General features: G+C 38.0%; 1 protein-coding gene across 1 annotated transcript in view; it reads right to left on the reverse strand.

Moving 5' to 3' along the window:
• The window catches only part of PLEKHH2 (pleckstrin homology, MyTH4 and FERM domain containing H2), a 95,542-nt gene that overhangs the window by 53,296 nt on the left and 21,291 nt on the right, over window positions 1–20,955 (reverse strand). The window contains exons 3-13 of the mRNA XM_008699810.2: window positions 15,651–15,800; window positions 14,354–14,437; window positions 13,646–13,727; window positions 10,295–10,480; window positions 7,589–8,550; window positions 4,659–4,734; window positions 3,309–3,403; window positions 2,238–2,382; window positions 502–638; window positions 275–385; window positions 23–109 (exon numbers count right to left, since the gene is read on the reverse strand). Coding sequence (XP_008698032.2) covers window positions 23–109; window positions 275–385; window positions 502–638; window positions 2,238–2,382; window positions 3,309–3,403; window positions 4,659–4,734; window positions 7,589–8,550; window positions 10,295–10,480; window positions 13,646–13,727; window positions 14,354–14,437; window positions 15,651–15,800 — 2,115 coding nt within the window. The remainder of the gene's footprint in view (window positions 1–22; window positions 110–274; window positions 386–501; window positions 639–2,237; window positions 2,383–3,308; window positions 3,404–4,658; window positions 4,735–7,588; window positions 8,551–10,294; window positions 10,481–13,645; window positions 13,728–14,353; window positions 14,438–15,650; window positions 15,801–20,955) is intronic.

Below are 20,955 nucleotides of genomic sequence, written 5' to 3' on the forward strand. Positions count from 1 at the left end.
AAAAAAAAAAAAAAACACCTACCTGAACTGTTTGTTTGTTATCGCCTCTTAAAATACTGCAGGATGCACTGAGTTCAATATGGCCCTGGGGTTTTCTAATTACATCACTCTGTAGGAAAGGAAGAAAACCGAAGGTAAAGTGATTGATTACCTGTAACAGTAATAGTAAGAAATGCTTTGTATAATTAATTGCATTACAGGGAAGAAAATCAATCAGGAGTTGGATTTATAGTTGGAGGAATTCAGTTCTAAAGAACAAGTGCTGCCCACTCACCGGAGATTTATAGTAGAGTAATTCGCCACCTTTAAGAACAAACCACCTCCTCTTCCAAGTCTTGACTTTGCCACTCATTTTTAATAAATAGCCAGATTTTTCCAGTGGTTCCTAAATCAAAAAGAAATTTTAAAAATTTAAGTTGCCTTTTGGAGGCTCAAACTGACAAGATTCATTAATATTTTATTTCTTTATTTTTTTAAACCTGATTCAATGTTTACATTTACATTTTTCCCGTTATCACTGGATGAGGAACAAGTTTTAGGGAGCTTCTGCTCTGGCTGCGAGTATTCTGTGTCTGTGGAGTAAGCATCTGGGGGAATGGCATAATCACTTTCAGAAGCCACTGAAGAGAGAGATACACCTAGACGAATAAAGAAATAAATGAAGTCAGTATTTAATAATCAGGTGGTCCAAATGCCGGCTATGAGTTTTCCTAAGGAATACAGCTGCTATTCCAAAATCATAAGCCTTCCTAGACTAGATTTACTCTCATACCTTTCGCCATAAAGAACTTTAAAAGCAGAAAACAGAACTAAAGGGTAAGGATTACCATGCAACCCCCCAAGGAAGTCAAAGGAACATAAATACGTTGGTATGATTACAAGCACAGCAAATTTTACACAAGCTGTGCAAAATATATACACATATATAAGATATATACAAGGATACTAAAGTATCTTTTATTAAGGATTAAAAACATGTATTTACATATTGATATATATATAGGCAAACAAATGTTTGATTTTAATTTATCGAGATTTGTACAATCACATTTTATTTTTTAAAAAGATTTTATTTATTCATTTTGACAGAGAGAGAGAGCAAGTGAGCACAAGCAGGGGGAACGGGAGAAGGAGAAGCAGACTCCCCACCAAGGAGGGAGCCCGATGCGGGACTCAATCCCAGGACCCCAGGATCATGACCTGAGCCGAATGCAGACGCTTAATCTACTGGGCCACCCAGGTGCCCCTACAATCACATTTTAAACCACTTAGTTTTTGTAGTTACTTTAAAGGTACTTCACACCAAAAAGAACTTCATAATTTCAGTAGTATTTTTCCTATAAGTTGAATACTACCAGTTTATAAATTTTAAAATCTTTTTATAAAAGAGAAATAATAAGACTTAAAGATATAAACAGACTATTTCATTTGCTAGCAGCTACAAAGTAAAATTCAAGGGAACATTTTCACGATAATTCACTTGTCTTTTTTAGAAAATGACTTGCAAGTTGCAAGCCACATTTGTAGGGTCCCTACAATTGGAGATTTTCAATATAATAAAATCAAGGACTTACATCACTATCATTGCACTATCTGGCAATTCTAAAAAGTGTTTATTAACAATTAAGGACTTGTTAGGGGTTCCATGGAACATGGTTTGAAAACCAACAGAGAACGCTGCATTAAAGGCTTTTGTAAAATACAGGCGTCATTTTGTGTGATTATGTCTGTCACCTCTACCTATGCCAAAAATTTCTTTAAAATCCACTAAAAATCATAGACATGCCCAAAGTAAATTTTTGTTGATTTTCACCTTAATATCAGATTAACCACCAAGTTTTTAGGTGTATTTACTGCCACTTAGCAGAGTAACAAATTTAGCTGAAATAAGACTATCCCATAAATTATCCAAAATGCCACATACTAACTATAAAAGAGAAACCTTGTTTTGGCCCAATTATTTTACTCTATTCCCATAATAAAGTGATCTCTCTCTTACAGATAAGAAAAGGTTAAAAAAAAAAAAAGATCACACGGCTTGGGGTAGAATCACAGAAAGAAGTAAGAAGAGAATTAGGACCAGAATATAAGCATCTTAGCCCTGGATAACTCTCTTTTCACTTCGGTTCAAAGCAAGTACTGTGATTGTTTTAAAAAGTCCTATTATGGAGATAAAATTCCTATTAAATAGCCTGAATTACATGGAGTTGTCTTGTACGCCTGAGACTTTCCCTCACCTCGTTTCATGGCTCTGGGGCTGCCTGGTCCGCTCCGACTGCGCGTGTCCGACTCTGAAGTCCGGGAGCTGGATCTGGAACTATCTTCTTCCTCTGACCCAGAGGAATCATCCAGGAACGGGCTGCTGCTTATTTGCGTTGCCTTCTAAAGAAAAGCACAACAGCCTATATGTGTCCATCTCTAAAGTCACCTCACTTTTGGAGTTGATCCCAGGGGCTCCATGCCAGGATCTGGAGACCATGACCTGAGCCGAAGGCAGATGCTTAACCAACTGAACCACCCAGGCGCCCCTCACCTCTCTTTTTAGATATGAAATGTTTTACCAGAAGTCATGGAATAAAAAAACTTTTTTTTAAGGAATACAAGAATAGGAGGCGCCTGGGTGGCTCAGTCATTAAGCATCTGCCTTCGGCTCAGGGCGTGATCCCGGAGTCCTGGGATCGAGCCCCACATCAGGCTCCTCCGCTGGGAGCCTGCTTCTTCCTCTCCCACTCCCCCTGCCTGTGTTCCGTCTCTCGCTGGCTGTCTCCCTCTCTGTCAAATAAATAAATAAAATCTTTAAAAAAAAAAAAAAGGAATACAAGAATATACTTGGGCATTATCGAAGTCATGTTGTTAAATCCCAAATGCTCATTAGCAAGGCATTTGTCAAATATAAGAGATTCCTGAAAACATAAGGCCATTAATACTTGACAATACTTATTTTAATTAAGTACTTCAAGGAAGGGAGGGGAACCCTGGCAGTGACAGAAAAATCTTTCCAAATTAGGAATCTTTGCTACATCATTAATAGTGATATTTCTTTTAAACATTTAACCACCATAGAGGGGGTGGAAAAGCACATGGGGTATAACAAAAATGCGCCCAGACTTCTAACACTCTGAGAAGCATAAACATCTTCCCTAGAACTTTCCATTTCTTCTCTTTTTATGATATATTAGTGTGAACGTCTATAACTCCCTATAAGGGAGAGTCTGTGTAAATGTCAAGAATGGAATCTGGAGCTTGAATAGTTTTCTCGATCCCCCATGAAGACAGCCGCGTGCTTAGCAGTAACAGTAATGACTCACCCCCTTCAAAGTTGTATACACCGGGGCTGTGATATTCTTGTATATCAGAGAGGTATAGAGTCCTGATGTGGTATAGGACAGCAGAGCAACAGAATCTGAAACAGAAACCGAAGGGATTTAAAGAAAAAAAAACCTTCTCTCTAGCACTTAGGTCTATTTCTTATGGATGTGAGCTGGCAAAATTTCCAATTAAAGAGAAGTTGGATTAACACACATGACTGTTCTATCATCTACGGAAGAAGGACACACTCTCTTCCACGGCTCACATGTGCTACTTCCGCAACCAGACTGTAAGTTCTCTGAGAGTAAGGATCATAGCTTTTACTTCTTTGGTAGGCATGACTCTCCAGCTCAGGCTGGGCAGAAACAGCACAAGCTCCTGCTGATTCAGCGAGCACTACCCTCTGAAGATATTCTCCGATTCTTCCTAGCCCTATCAGTGATACGGCATGCTTAAGACTTTATCAGGTGAACCTCATGCTGAAAGCTGAGAATCTAATTTCCTGAATGGTAAGAACAGAAGATTGCTTAGAAGAAACAGAACATCAATGGTTGCCTCTAAGGTTTGGATTAGTGTGGGATAGGGAGGGGGTTAGGAGAAGGTACCACAGGAAAATTTCTCTTTTTATTCCAGACAGTTTGTTGTTGTTTGGTTTTACTTTCTATAACAGGGATGCATTTGCTTCTTCAAAATTTCCTTGAAGAAAGAAAGAAGGAATGTGTTTTAAACTCTGGAAAAAGGGACACAGAGACTGATATTTTTGCAGTTTGAAGCAGCTGAAACTCCACAGCTTCTTGTAAAAACAAAAAGAGGTACTTTCTACATCAGAGTTGAACATAGATCGATGTGCCCTTTTATTGGGTAACAATGAATTTCAACTTTAAAATGTAAATTGGCAACCTCAGAAATCATCTTCTGAAAGTCTTACATAATACTATCTATCCCAACGACTTCAGACATTTAGGAAGTTGTTGGCTAGTGAAATGGCAATACAAAATGACTTATTTTTTTAAACATGTTTTATTGTAGTAAGAAATATATAACATAAAATTTACCACCTTAACCATTTCTAAGTGTGCAGTTCAGTTAGTGTTAATTATATGCACACTGCTGTGAATCAGGTCTCGAGAACTCTTTTATCTTGCAAATCTGAAGCTCACCCATTAAGCAAGGACTCCTCCTCACCCCCACCACCCAGCCCCTAGTCACCACCATTCCACTTTCAGTTTCTATGAATTTGACCTCATAGAAGTGGAACTGTACAGTATGTATCTGTTCGTGACTGGCTTATTTCCTTTAGCATTACAACGTCTATGTTCATCCACATTGTAGCATGCAAAATCACTTACTTTTATTAACATTCTCCATATTGAAGGCCTCAGACATTCGAATACCTGATTTGGCTACAGCATAAATCCTGCTCTCCTAATGTAAAAGAGAGATTTAAGCTGGATATTTAAAGCAAAGAAACGATTACTTCCAATACACATGTTTTTCATTTGTTCTTCATTTAATATATACCAGAGCGGAGCATTATTATAAAACTGTCATCAGTGCCAACTCAAATATGCCACCGTGAACAGCACTGCAGACGTTTTCCATCCGTTAGTCATTCCATTATGTATCTTTGTTCCCAAGTTTTTGCTTGTTATTTTCAGTTCTTTTGAAGAGATAGGAAAAAAGTAAGAGAAAACTTACTCATAATCACTGACTACACGTAAATACCACATTTGGTATTCTACCATTCTAGAACACGGTTAAAGGAAAAAAAACCCAGAAAACTTTGAATGGCTGTAACATGAGGTTAGAAACCATTCACAATCATTGACTACACATAAATATTACCTTTTATATCCTACTATTCTAGAATATGGTGAAAGAAAGAAAAATCCGGAAGTCAGAAGTCACAGCTAGAGTAGCATTAAGTGCTATCACCTCCTTATTTTAATGTACATTTTAATGAAGTAGAAGGAACACCCAAGGTCAAATAAAAAATGAATTTGGGAATGGCACCAGAATTTTTAATATTATCTTATTCCAAAAGCATGTTATTTTCCTTTCTCTTCTTTGAGAGAAATCTCTGAAATGGGTACTGGAAAGGTTATTAGCCCTGCCCTCTGTCAGAAAACGGATTCCAGGTTGTTTTTAAGGCATAATCACCATGTCCTGAATTCTGCATCTAACCTGGACACGGTCGCTGGGACCAGGGCATAGCAGGCGTCTAAGGCAGTCCTCTTCAGGACTGTGCCAGCCAGTGGCCTGCTAGGTAACGGGCATGAGATCCCTAACTGTCTGAGACACTGGTTTGGAGAGTGGCTGAGTGAATGAATCAGATGCGGTTTTTTTTGAGAACGTGATTGTGAGATACGCACACAGAGACGACCAGCAGGGTCGGTAGAACAGAAAGATGTAAACGCAGGGCAGTAAGCAGGAGATGGGAGGCAGCTGCAAGCCCGACAGAGTGGAGGAGAGAGTTAGCAGTAGTGAGACAAGCAGAGTCATTGCAGACAGGAGAGGTCAAGCTAAGCCAGTGGTCCAGGCGGTGGGTGTCACCTTTTTCTAAGGAGTTGACTATTAGAGGTGCTGCTGAATCCTCACGTTTTCCCCACTACAATGACTACTGTATTTTGAAAGATATTCCAGTTCAGTAAGGATGGGCCATGCCTTCAAATAAACTCTTAAAAATCCTTAAAATAAACTTTCATAAATTGAGATAACTGGAATACATCTCTTTTCCTTGAAACCTGGAAATACCTAACGAACACCAGAATAAAACCTCAAACTTGGCCAGCCTGCTAGAAGGCTTCTGAAAAGCACTACTACTTTTTTGGGATTGAATAGCTTCAGAAGACAAACTGAAGAGAGAAAGGCAAAAGAGTAGAAAAATGATTTGCCAAATAAAGCGAACTTGAAAAGCCTAACCTAAATCTCTGAAAATCTCAGCATAATAAAAGAAGCAAAAACTTCAAGTCCTCACTGCCTAAAGGATAACATAATTGAAATTCCAGAGATTCACATGCCAATAATGTCTACTTTTTTGTGCTATCCAGAATTTAATAATGAACTACAGATGGTTTCATGTAGGCACTGCAAAGAAATGTTCTTTTGAAAGTAAATAAGACCAGAATTTAGAAGGTCTGAATTTACAGTAGGAAACGCGGCTGCCTTAATTTGCTTAAAATCATATTGGTCACTGAATAAAAAATAATAATCGCAGAACATGACCCCCAAACCCCAAAAATCCTGCAACCCAGATGCTTCCCTGGAGGCCAAAGGGACAACAGAGTGGAGGAGAGAGTTAGCAGTAATGAGACAAGCAGAGTCTTGGATGTTTGGTACAAACATATGTCAATATGTGAAGGAAAAGTTAAATCTATACGAGACAGATAATTTCAGTTTGTTTCAAATATAAGAATAACTTCAAATCTAGTGATATAGGTATTTCTATAAAGAATCACACAATGATGGGTTAACTATCGTATTAATGGTCAGTGTTTTCAATGGAAGAAATTTAAATCTACTCTAGATACACAGGAAGATGCTTTTGGTTAAGGCAATGGATTTATAAGCGCATGAAGAGTAAAATTAAATTTCTCTTAAAGTAAATGATTAAATTCAAAAGCTGATGACCTCTAATAGAGTGAAGTGTCCTGGTTCCGAATTTGCCCAAAGTATTACACAAGTAGGAGGAACCCTTCTTCCCCACCCCTGATGTTTCCTTGCATGGGGAGGGAACTCCAGTAACATTCCGGATCCCTCTCCAACCATTCATTTCTCTCCCCCAAGGAGGAGGAATGGCTTAATACGACTGGAAGGCTTAGAAGGGAAAACTGGACGGGCACCTGTCTCCTTTCTCTTGAGAAGTAATGGCTCAGGAAACACCGTTTGTTCTTTCTCTGGGCTGTAAGCTCCTTTGGAGGGGTAAGCCTCTCCTGAGGAAGCCTCTGGAGGCCCAGTGCTACCTGGGACTGGGTTTATAAATCAAGAGAATTCCAAGTTCAGTATCAGCAACCTCATCTGCCCATCAATTCTCTAAAATCAGCTTCTCAGTAAAAAAGGTAATATTTTGATCTCCCACCTGTCTTCACCTTTTCTTATCTCTCAGTTGATTCACAACTAGTGGGAAAAGAGAAGGGGAAATTGTATTCTGAAAACTGAGACGTTTCGGAACAATCTGGATCCGAAAGGAAACAGGAAAAGAAGTATAGTAAAACCTGAAAATGGGTGTTAAAAACCAGCATGCATGCGTTGCACACAGCAATACAGCAATATCATTTACCCAAGAGGGAAAGCGGTGCAGGGGTGGGGTGGGCGGTTTGCCGCACGCTGGCTTCTTGGCGGAGTCACAGGGCTCCTGGTCGTCGGAGCACGGGGATTCCAGGGAGTCATAGGAAAACAATCCATCGTCACAACTGGTGTCCATATTCTCTAAAATTTCTGTACTGTCGTCATCAACTAGATCGAGGTCCGTTTCCTGAGGTCTGAGCGGTCGTATCATGCTTATGGCATTTCTGTTTGTACCAAACATCCTATCGGAACTTAACTGTGGCTGGCTTACGTGCCTTTTGGCTAGTGCCACACTTATGCTGAACACGTTAGGAATCCTTAACTTTGGGGGCGGCAGGTTGGACGAAGGCACTAATTGTGTGCCTTTCCCAGGGAGTGAGTTAGGATGCTTGGGAGTCAGAGCTGGAGTCAAAATGGGGCTGGGGGTGTTGGTCTCACTCGACGACGATGAATAATCCAGTCTCTGAGACTGAAATTTTTTATTCAGTTCATCTGACGAGCTATCATGCTCCTTTTTACTTGATTCAGAGTTTCCCTTTACGAGAGGGCAATTCTGAGCTTTCCACTGTGCCTCCTGTTGCCAAGAATACAGCTTCTTGTGCTCTGGTCTCTTTATGCCAAAAGTCTCTTCTTCGAATATAGAACTGCTGTCATCAGACGCTGTCAGGTACGCCTCGCTGCCCATTCTGCTACACTGGACCCCTTCCTCTGACGTGTGACTGGAAAGAGTGGACGTGTACCTGCACTTGGACCTTCCTTTGCTCCCATCTTCCTCATCAGAACTCCAGTCACTCCCTGGAGCCCCAGAATTCTGGGATGTACCACCGTGTGTTGCAAAGCTTGGTCTTGTTTTCCGATTCTGTTCCGAGACACAAGGGGTTTGATGCAACGTTCTCTGACCCTGGTTGTTTTCTTGAATTTGGTTTTCGCCTGACTTTTCCAGAATTTCCATTTCTAGAAAAGTATACATCATATTGGCACGTTGCCTTTGATAATGTAATCTTTCTGTACATTTAGCTTTATGAAACTACATTGTAAAAACTGGAATTTTCATATGACTAAAGTTAATTTACATTACCCTTTTTTTAGTTGTATGTCTAGTTTAAACCCAACTTTGAAAACTGTAAGCTTTAAGATAAAATATGAGGCCTAACACTTCAATAGAAGAGATCGAAATTAAACTGCTTTTTACAAAGAAACATGTTGGGGAAAAGGAAACAGACAACGGTTTAAAAATGAAAGAAGCAACATGTGAAACAGGGCAGCTCTGACTATCAAAGAAAGCAGCCACCAAAGGATACCACTAATTCTATTTTAAAGCAAAGCAAAACAGCCTTCTTTTTAAATTTCAAAATTATCATAAGAAATTTTAACATAATAAATATAAAGCTATAGTTTAAAAAAAAAAAAAAAACTTTGTTCCCAAGCTTCAATACATGAAATATGCAAAACCACGAAGAAACATAAACACAGAAAAGCCTTCCTCACTCTACTTTTGGTGTATTCATATCTCCAAATGTGTTTTTATATCAAGAATAATGTTCTTTAACAATGTCTTTCGATGTGGCTTATTTTTGTTTTTAATATACTTAATAGAATGTACCATCAGCTTCATAAACAGCGAACTAAACGTTTGTACAATTTATAAAGAGTACAAGAGAAATTTTTAAAACATAGATATGACCTTCATAAAGGAACTAGAGGCTGAACAAATAAACTCGATGATTTGGTATCAGGCAATTTGTTAATTTGCAAGTGGGCGAGAGCTTTGGGACAGGCAACCTCGGCTGTACCAAGCTATATTCAACTGACTATTAGAAAGTGGAAAGGAAATTAAAACGACTTTTCAAAAAAGAAAAAGAAAATTGCCAGTAACAGCATAAAAGCAAGTAGCAAAGGAGAATTCCGACTGAAAAAACATTATGCAGTTTTCAGGATTTCATAACCAAGTACAGAGACAGCTTTTAAGGCTATAGTTTTTCTCCTTTGGAGGAAGGAAGCGGGAGCTGAAAACAGAGACGATGCAAATTCAAGCCTTTCTAAAATATTTGGGCAGTCACACTACAGGTGGCAAAGCCAGCAGCTGCATAGCAGCGCAAAATTTAAAGGGGCTTTAGGAATAAAAAAAGCATAGAAATCTGCGCACAGGTCCAGGACTTAAACATCTATGCAAATATTTTCCTCTTTGAAGCAAAATGGAAAAGAGAAAATCAAAGCAAATATTTTCCTCTTTGAAGCAAAACGGGAAAGGGAAAATCAAAGCACTTACTAAATTGTCCCCTGGTGTTCGTTTTCTTTATAAGCTTGTTACGCCATATTTAATTTCGTATTTAAGAGCAGGTAATTTTTAAATATTGTAAGTAAATAATAAAAGTTCAGAGTTCTCATGTGAAACTCAGCGAAAACACGTACCTTGTGGGTACAACCATGAACTTTTTAACTTTAAATATCACTGCTACCTACCGCAGGAAAAAGTATCAAGAGGGGAAAATCAGTCTCTTCTACGCATCCTTGTCAAAGACTCCCCAAAAAACCACACAAGATAACTTGTTACACAAATTAAAGGCCGGATTGCTCTTCAAAAATATTTTCATAAAACATCAACTTGTCAAGAAAAAAAAAACAAGGAAAATTAAGCTATATTTGGATGAATCCTTTTTAAAAAACGTCAGAGTAAATTCCTCTAGTCCATACATACCTTCTATGTCTTTTTCCTCAGTGAACTCGGGTTCTTTAGATGATATCTTGCTCATTTCCTCAGATTTTACTACTTGAGGAGGACTCCTTGCTCGGGATAAAAAGCACCCAAAGGTCAAACTGCTTAGGCGTTGGCCTTCTGGAAGCTTTGGTGTGGAGACAGTGGATGACTTCTTCCCTTGCACTTCTGCAAGATCATTAATCAAAATCAAGATCTGAATTTTTTATAACAGTGTATTAAACACAGAACCAAAGCATATAAAAATCTGGACAAATCACTCCTTATGCCAGAAAAAAGCCTGAATTATTTATGTTTAGTAATATAGACCCCTCAGTGTCTAGCATCACATGCTAACATTTAAATCTGTTTATATATTTTGAATGTTCTAAATATTTTTTAATCGTAGAGAGAATATCTAATCCCTTTAGAAGCAGTTCTTAAACAAAAACAAAACCACAAACAAATAAAAAGCAGATTGTAGATAAGGAAAGGGTTATAGTTTCTTGCAAAATCATGGTACTGGTAAATAGCAGTCAAGAACTGGTAAAATTTGATTGGGCAGTAATGCTACTACCGGTGAGGGAAGAGGGACTGAAGACCTGGTTGCCAAGACAACCAAAGGAAATTCAGATCATTGGGGCAAATATCACATGATCACTGTAATAACTTTTGCTATCTTAGTTTTCAGTTTGCTTCTCCCAAAAGAGCAGATGGAGGGGCTTGATCTATGATGACCACAACACGGAGGGCCTTCATCACTTCTTTAGAGAACAAAAAGGGAGGAGACAGTTTCCAGATAGAGAATTTAGATAGCTCAAGGAGTGATTAATCATAGGTTTAATCCACCTTCTAGGGGTTGTAACATCCCTGCTTGCAAGATTAAAAGCATGGAGAGAGGCGCATGGGTGGTGCAGTCAGTTAAGTGTCCAACTCTTATTTTGGCTCAGGTCATAATCTCAGAGTCCTGGGAACGAGCCCCACATCAGGGGGACTTAAGGAGTCTGCTTCAGATTCTCTCTCCCCTCTCCCTTTGCCCCCTCCACGCTCTCTCTCTAAAATAAATAAAATCTTCAAAAGCATAGAGATCCTAGTGATAGTAAGAAAAGTTGCCCCCCAAAATTAAATTCTTAATTAACTCTGGGAGAACACCAGAAGGATAAATTAAATAGCTGATAACAGTGGAACATAAGAAAAATATCTTTATATAGTATATTCCTTTAGGTGTATCTTTCTTTTATTATTTTCATGTTGATTATCTCCCACAGAACTAATCCACAGTATTTTAATAATCATAGATATGCACATATATTTTTAAAGTACTATATTATACCTACATAACTGTATCTATTCTTCTCCAGTCCAAGTCTAGGCTCCAAGGATTCATACCCCTTAGTCTGCAAGGCCTAACAGACTGCCAATGAGACTAGAATTGCAAGTTAAGAATATCAAATAAAATAACAGCCTTTTAAGAGCTGGGCTTAGTACGTTCAATCTATGTCAGTGATTCCATATGTAAATATGGAATTCCAGATCAACTATGTGGATACCAATTTCCCATCATATAGTTGGAGGAAGTGTGTGATACACGAACTACATACATTGGTCTTCATCCATGTTTCCGGGCACACGGCTCCTAAAACCCTTGGAATTTCCTAAGTGGTAAGAGCGATAAAAGTATCTTTTGTTTTCATAACAAGCTTTTCAACCACATCTGCGTTTACATTGATGAGGTGATTTTTGGAAAGCCCCTAGACAGCCTCAGGATGGGGGCTGGTTGCCAGGGGAACAAACCCTGTGATTAAGGATTGCAACTTCGGCCTCATCTCCACCCCGTCTACCTCTGACCTCAGGGGAGGGGAGAGTTGAAAACTGACTTAATCACCAATGACCAATGATTTAGTCAGTCAAGCCTACATAATGAAGTTTCCATAAAAACCCAAAGGATGGGCTTCCAGGTCAGTGAATGTATGGAGGTGCTGGGAAGGTGGTGTGCTTGGAGACAGCATGGAAGCTCTGTGCCCCTTCTCTATACCTCGCCCTCTGCGTCTCTTCCAACTTGGCTGCTCCTGAGTTATATCCTTTCTAATAAACCAGTAATCTAGTAAGTAAACTGTTTGCCTGAGTTCTGTGAGCTGCTCTAGCAGATTATCAAACCTGGGGAGGGTCATGGGAACCTCTGATTTACAGCCAGTGGGCCAGAAGCACGGTTGAGAACTGATACTTACAATTGTGTTTGAAGTGGTGTATGGGGGGGGGGAGTTAGTTTTGTGGAACCAAGCCTGTAACCTGTGGGATCTGACGCTAACTTCAAGTAGATAATGTCAGAATTGAGTTAAATTTGAAGGACAACCAGTCGGTGTCCTCTGGGAACTGGAGAATTGCTTTGTGTGGGGAAAATCTCACACACATCTGGTGTCAGAAGTATTGAGGGAAAAGGAAAACAGGAGCCTTTTCATTTACAAAATGACAGCAATAAGTATGAATATGCAGTAGACAAAATGCTTTCATATGTCTTAAAAATCAACAAACTCCCATGAAACCAGGAAGGCACTACTACCATTACCATTTTCTTGATGTAAAAAAAAAAAAATCCGCAATATAACACAGTTAAATCATAGGGCATTAAAGTTGACTTCGAAGTCCATGCACTTGCTATGGTGCCAGCATTTTGTGAACCCAGGGCTTTGTGGGAATGCCACAGCGGGCGTAAGAAGAGGCATGGGTAAAGCTCAGTCTACAGGGCCCTGGGCCCATCACCCAACACCCCTTTCACCTGTTTTATCTCTTGAGCTTCTACAGAAAAAGACGCTGTTTTAAAAAGGAGTTCTGTTCCTAAATAAGTTTGAAAACTACTTTAGTAGGCCAGGATCTAATAATCCTGTGGGTTCACCTTGTCTTCAGCTCAATGTGCCCTTGAGTGGTAAATCTCTGTCTCTAACTCTACCACCCATCTTTAGGCTTTGATGCTGAAAAGAAAGAAAGTAACCCTAAGTACTGGAAAATGCAAAGAGTTTATTATTCATATTATAAAATTCTGCTGAAAATATTCAGGCTGTAAGAATTTCACTCACTATTGATCACCACAATACAAGTGAAGATAGAAAATAACTGATTTTTTAAAGCAAATACACCTGAAATTAAACTTTCAAATTAGTATTATCCTCTTTGGGTTATTTGCAATTGTCTAGCTGTGCTTCTAACATGTGACTATTTAAGTTAAAATCCATTCAAATTAAATAAAACGTAAAATTCAGTTTCTTTGTTGTGCTAGGCATATTTCAAGTGTTCAGTAGTAAAATTCTATCTAGCTTAATAAATCCAACTAGGCTATCTTAGTCAAAACACTCATACCTTGTAGTTTTGACTGTATGGTTCTTATCTCTTCGGTTTGGTTTTGGTTGATCAAACGAAGATTCTGATTTTCTAATTCCAGCTGAAATGACATAATGGTATCCTTTTACACAGGAATAACATTTCTAAAATGTACTAATAAATTATAATATTTCTAAATGTTAATACCTAATTACATGTAAGTAAAATACAAAAGAAATGATGAGCAAATATCAGATGAATTTATTAGCATAATTATCAACCTAGTTAATTATGGCTTTGATATTTATTTTTTCCAGACCTAAGAGTTTCAAATATTTTCACCCCAAGGCATTTTCATGCCTTTCCCACTGCAAAATTATTTTAAACCAAATTATTTCAGCATTTAATCTGCCACATAAACTAATGTGTACTTCTCAAGATACTAAACACATTAATTTTATGATATACACATATGCTCTATAATTACTTAAAATTAACCGATCAGAACTAAAATCAACTACTAGAATGAGGTTACTTATACTGTTTACTAGGAGTCTATCAATATTTTTAATTTTAGAAATACATTGGACATAAAAATGAAAGCTACCTATTTCCCGTTTACCAAAAGACAGCAGCACCACCAACTGATCAGAATTTTGTTTCATTCAAAATGATCAGATACTCTGATGACTTATCTAATCAAAGGAAGTAAAAGGTAAAGAAAAGGCAAAATATAGCAATAAATACCTCATTTAACTTAAGCGTTACCCATTCTTTGATCTTAGCCGCTTTCTCTTCTATTATTTTAGCTTCTTGTATCCTTATTTGTTTCTGAAATAATATAAGCAGTGTGTTTAGTTCAAACATAGGCTCACTGGCTTAGAAATGTTACATCATAAATATAAAGGACAAATCCACTTAAAACCTGTTTCCAAGTTAATACATCTACCTTCAAATCATCAAATAGAGTAAAAAATGAAAACCACTGTCCAGCAGACATAATTATAAACCACAAAGGCATATGCAAATACTACTAGTTTTAAAACTGTTAATTCTCTTTCTCTGAAAGATCATATACTGAAATCCAAGCACTGAATTTATCAATAAAATAAGCGAGCTCTGGAAAAAATCTAGGGTTTATGACAGTAGGAGAGGGGTCAACCACGTTAGGTACAGGAGAATCAGAATCTCTTCTGGAGCATGGTTCGTTTTCCCCTCAAATACAAGTTTTTATTTTTCACATATTTTATTTTATTTTTACACGCAAGTTTTTAAAGATCCAGAAAAAATGAAATAAAAAACTCTAGCTCACATTTACCAATCTTAAAATCTGGTTATGCTCACAAAACTATGAGAATGTGACTGTCATATAAATCACAGTGGGTGGGGGCTGGGGGATGGTGAAAAGTTGGAAACCACTGACCTAAAGAAATACTGATCCCCAGAGAAATGGGAAAAAAAATGCTGAAGATAAAAAACAATTTAGTATATTTAATAATTTCATAGTGGTCATACTTAAATGATGCTAAATGATGATTTAAGCAAATGACCTTAATGCAATTTTTTCCTACTAAAATTTTAAACTAAAAACTATACTTGATCTCAGTAAAGTGGTTTAAAAACAGTGTACACATTTTTAAACAGAAGGACTCACATCAAACATACCTTTAAAACACAATGTTCCATAAATATTTCTAACACCGTAAAAATCTAAAGCAAAGATCTATTTCAAACATTTTGCAGACAGAAATGCCTGCTGATAACCAAGTGTTTTCAAGTTGAATACTACATTCAAACTCTGAAAAGTCTGAATGTTAAGGAGCACAGTCGCATCCAAAAAGTGTTAGAAATGGCCTTGGAATCACCCAGACTTAAAGAGAATGCCATTTTATTTGTACCTTTCACCAATAAATGTGATTGCGTTGACCAAAATAAGTGGATTCCTGACCCAAATTTAGAAGTGTAGGCTCTCTCTCTTTAACCTTTGTGATTATGCATAAATAAATGCATGTATTTAGACTGTGATGATAAAATGCTTCCTAACCTGTTCTTCAAGCTGCAGTTCCAAGTTTTGAATGATGTCATCTTTTTCTTGTATTAGGGTCTCTAGATCTTGACACTTTTTATACAGCCTTGTCTCTGATTCACTGGTTTGAATATTAGCTGCTTTTAATTTCTCTTCCATAACTTGTACCTAAATTCAGGGGTTAGAAAATTAATATTATGCACGTACTTAATTTATTATAGTACTGAATTTAGCATTTTACTTTCACATTAAATAGATTCCTAAAAGGTATCATCATAAAAATAAAATACTGAACAGCATGTTTTAGCAATTAAACAATCATAAAGCCTGAAGACTAATGTATTAACAATTATAAAGTCTGGAGACTATTTTGCCAAGTGGTGTTTACCTTTGAGGTACATAAGGGCACATAAGAGAGCCTCAGAATTTTGCTATCATATAAAGTAACGAACATGTTTACTAGAGCAATGATAATATGTGAAGCATTTCATGTGAGTATAGAATCAGAAAGTTTGCAGCCCTCATTTTTTCATATTTTAAATGAAGTAGGAATATAAAGTAAAGAAGGTGAGTAGTGAGAAAAGATCAGATTGGATGACCTGGTATAATAGCACATTTTGGGAGAAAAAAATTGAACTTAGGTGAAAAACAAACACATACACAATGGGAAGGAAAAGGAAAACAAAAGAACTTTAAAACCCCAAATGATGGAATCACAAAAAATAAAAAACTATGAGAATTAAGATATAGGTAGGAGAGTATGTTCAGCGAGGGTTTATTGATTCATTCATTTAACAAACATTCAGTGAATAGTTGCCAAGTGCCAGGCCCTGGGAAAATATCAGTGAATAAAATGGACCCCAAATCTCTGTCCACAAAGAAATTACATTCTAGTGGGTAAGAGAGATCACAAATACAAGAAAGACGTAAAAATCATACAGTACGCTATACAAGGAGATAAAGGCAGTGGGGAAAAGTAGAGCAAGATAAAAGATAGTGGTGTGTGACCTGGGGTTGAGTGATGCTTTAATTTTAATATCTAAGATACACTGGCTCTGCGTGGGTCTTTTGCAAAACACATCTGGGCATATGAGGGAATGCGTGAGATGTTAACGATAGTAAGAAAGAAAATAAAGTACTGGGCATTGTATATTAAGATTTCTATTCCATATACTTCAAACAGGTAAGAATGTAATTTTTGTAATGTTTTAGATTGTAGGGGGCAAAGAAGAAAAATATGCAAAAGCACTTGAGAAATTAATGATAATTAAGATGAAAAATCTTAAACTGTTAAAAACACCTCTGAAAAATCATGATGAATCCACTTAAAGTTCAAAAATACTTGACTAATGAAGGTCTCTGGAAGGAGGGTGTTAAGGTTAGTTTGGTTTTTTTAAACATGAATACAAGTGTCATCTGTGGGTTCACCACAGAAATGTAAATTCAAATCAGATGCCAAAGTGTCCTACTTAAATACCACCCAGATGTCTGAAAACTATAAAAATAAAAGGTAGATTCTAAAAGTAGGAGAAAAATCCTGCATTTCACTATCCAAATGAAAATTTTAAGTTATCTTAAGATTTATGTTTTTAACATAATATAGTGGGCTTTCTGCAGGAATGGCAGACCGAGAAGTCAAGGACAAAGGTCTACATCAGAAATGCTACCATGAAAAACAGCCAGAGGAGGACAGAGAGCTGAACAATAAATACCAAGCAAGGATCATTCTTAAGATGGCTCAGCCAGGTCCACACAGGACATTCTATAGCTGTGGAAGCAGAGAAACAAGGGCAGAGACCAAGTTCAAAATGGTAGTTCTTCAGGGACAGAGTAATAGATGACAGACCGGTAGGGGAGCAGAATGTGCCACCCCAAAATATGCCACTTCGGCATACTGATTATTCTGAATTCAAGTTACTTAAGACACAGCTGGTCTAAGAACATTCTGACCCTCTTCTGTCCCCCTGAAAGCTGGAAATAAATCCCGCTCCTGTACCAGGAGGGAAGAAGGCATTTGTGTCATCGGAGATAGGGAATTTAGGGCTGAGAAGGCTGTATAAACAAACCTCGTTACTTCTTCACTAATTTACTACCCCAAGCCCAAACCCCTTTGTCTTGTCAATTCTTCACAAATGTATTGTTTTCTTATCTAAAAGGTATAAAAGTTGCCTGCTGTCGTCACTTCTTTGAGTCTTGTGTTTTTATGGAGCTCCCAAATGTATGAAATTAAACTTGTTTTTCTCCTGTTAATCTATCTTATGCCAATTTAATTATTAGACAAGCCAAAGAACTTAGGAGGGAAGAAATTTTTCTGCCCTTACAAATCTCAAGGAGAGTAACTACAGAAGAATATAAATAAATATTACCAGATCTACATCTATAGTCTTCTTTTATTAAGTGGAGCAAGCCACCCTACAAACATTGGGCTGCCACATAAAATTGTCCTATTATTGCTTAGGAAAGGTCTACAGTTCTAGAAAACTATGATTTGGGAGTACTCTTTCTTTTTTTCTTTCTTTTTTTTTTTTTTTAGATTTTATATATTTATTTGAGAGAGAGAGCAAGTCAGAGAGTATGGGGGAGGGGAGCAAAGGGAGAGAGAGAGAGGCAGACTCTATGCCAAGCAGGGAGCCCGACAGGGGACTCAATCCTACGACCCGGGGATCATGACCCGAGCCAAAGGCAGACATTTAACCTACTGAGCCAGCCAGGTGCCGCTGATTTGGGAGTACTCTTATCCCCTGAAAAATATGTTCCATTTAAAAGGTGTTCTCATTTTACGAATGGATGCAACAGTCAGAGCTCCTTGGATGCAACTTTGCCATGTCCGACTGTGAAATTTGATCATTACTTTCAGCTCAACAAAACCTTCCCACGCAAGAAAAATACTGGCAACAATGGCAATATCTCTTAGGGAGAGAGATCACAAAGTAGTTACAGGCGATCTACTTGCCAACTGGTCCTCTTAGGACCAAGTTCCACAGGATCCACCAGCCTTCCTTCATAATATGTATGAATAATATGTCTACAGAAAAGATAAGAGCCTACAGTAAAACCAAGCAGCCTTTAAAAATATCTCACTACAAGTACACAGAAAGCAGCCCAGTTCTTTCTCCAGTCATTTAACCTGAACCATATAAGAATTTCAACTACTCAGAGACTGACGAATAATAAACATCTACGAATTCAAATTGCTCATTAAAGAAACTCTTGCAATTACCTATGTATGGATATCCTCTGGTGAAGAATGCTTTGCACTTTTAGACTACCTTTCGCCTTTTCTTCTAGGAGAGCCTCTGGTTGCATCCATGCACCTCCGCCATTTCCCCAAAACCTTTATTGCTTCTGAGGCCCCTAAGCTATTCTGTAGTAAAGGATTAACTCAGCAGACTTGGGGTGCTCAAACCCTGCATATTCCAAAAAAAGAACTGGCATTTGCCTCGCTCCTGGAAAAAAATAACCTCTGAGCCCTTGTAATATTCTGCCTGATAAGACTCTATATACTTGAGATATTGGGCCACACCAGATAGTTAATGCCAATAATGTGATTTATGGTGAATGCCTCTTTTTTTTTTCATTCACCTTGGTTCCTGGGCCACATTGTATCAGTTTGACCTGTGCAAGGTTGGAGACTGAGTAGCTAAGGTTAGTCACACATCCATTCCATGCCTACAAGACTGACATTACCACCCCCGCGCCACCACTGCCCCCCCCCCCCCGGCCAAAAAAGATCCTGGACACCAAGGCTCAGGTGAACTTCCCTAATCGGCAATACTTTGTAGCTTGTCACATATCGTTGATGGGAGAATTAAGCGCCTCCCTGTGTAACTCCAGTGCAAGAGGACAACTGGAAGCTCATACCTGGTTTCTCCTGGACTCTGCTCTATGTGCATTTTTCCTTTCCTGATTTTAATTGTATCCTTTCACTGTAATAAACCATAACTGTGAGTATAACAGCTTTTCTGAGTTCTGTGAGTCCTTCTGGGGAATCATCAAACCTTGAGGGTGGTCTTGGGGACTCTGACACAACTCCCACTGCTGTTTTCCATTTCCTTGCTCACACTCATCCCATTTCTAACTTCATCCTTCCCTACCTCACTACAGGTAATTAAGATGTGACTGCATTTTCAAGGAGGGGGGTTTAAAAGTTTCTATTTCTATATATGTTGCAATGGCATGACAAAAATACCTGATCATTCCAAAATAGAAGGAAGAAAGGAATTATAAGGGTATTTTGAATCTCAGACCACTTACCAGTTATTTAAAATTTACTGCAAATTAATTAATTATTCTATCACATCTTAAACACAATTATTTTGGAAACAGTGCTCCAGAATTTATGCAATAAGGCCAGAACCATTCTCACTGAAGGTGAAAACGAATAGCACTGGATAAAGTACACTTCCCTGCAATGAAGTAAATCATCACAAGGTCCTGGGTAATAGCGTGACTGAGTAGTTGTCACTTATTAAGAACCACAAATGACTTGGAATCTAAGAACCAACTTCACAGAGAGGCAGATTAGTCCACATATGAGAATGGTCAGAGAGAACTTTAAAATCCAAGTCCTACCAAGTCTGCATCAAACTCAGGCAAGGGATTGAGGCCAGAAGGACAGAATGAAAACACAGATTTCTATAGGGGAGATTATTGTACCTCTTTTTGGTTAGCATAAAATAAAGATTTTATTTATTTATTTATTTGTGAGAGAGAGTGAGAGAGCATGTGCACAATTGGGGGAGCAGCAGGCAGAGGGCGAAGCAGGCTCCCTGCTGAGCAAGGAGCCTGATGCGGGGCTCGATGCCAGGACGCTGGGATCATGACCTGAGCCGAAGGCAGACGCTTAACTGACTGAGTCACCCAAGTGTCCCTGGTTAGCATAAATTAGTGTAATAGATTGGAATATACACCTAACCAGATACTTGAGAATAAATCCCGTGTATCAGTATCTCCCACATGTGCGATTTGCTATTTTTCTATCTCACAGGAATACTCAATAAGTAATATGGGATTGATGCGCACATACTGCTTTCCAAACTTTGGACAAATGCAATAAACATGTACTACAGCATTAAGTATAATGAGTGCCAAGATTTCTCTGGAAAATGTATGATTTCTTTTCTACAGCCAACTTATTTAATGGTTGCACAGGTAAGATAATGCCACTCATTAAAAACAAGGGGAAAAATGAAGAAAGCTAAAGTGCAGAGTTGAGTTAGTTTCAATTGACTACTGATTTTAATGGCAAAATGCTCTTTTTTGGTTAATATAAATACAGTTTAAGTATTAGGATATAAGTCAATGACAGGACAAGCTGAATTTA

This window comes from Ursus maritimus, unplaced genomic scaffold (assembly GCF_017311325.1).
Source record: "Ursus maritimus isolate PB19 unplaced genomic scaffold, ASM1731132v1 scaffold_6, whole genome shotgun sequence".
Taxonomy (NCBI): domain Eukaryota; kingdom Metazoa; phylum Chordata; class Mammalia; order Carnivora; family Ursidae; genus Ursus; species Ursus maritimus.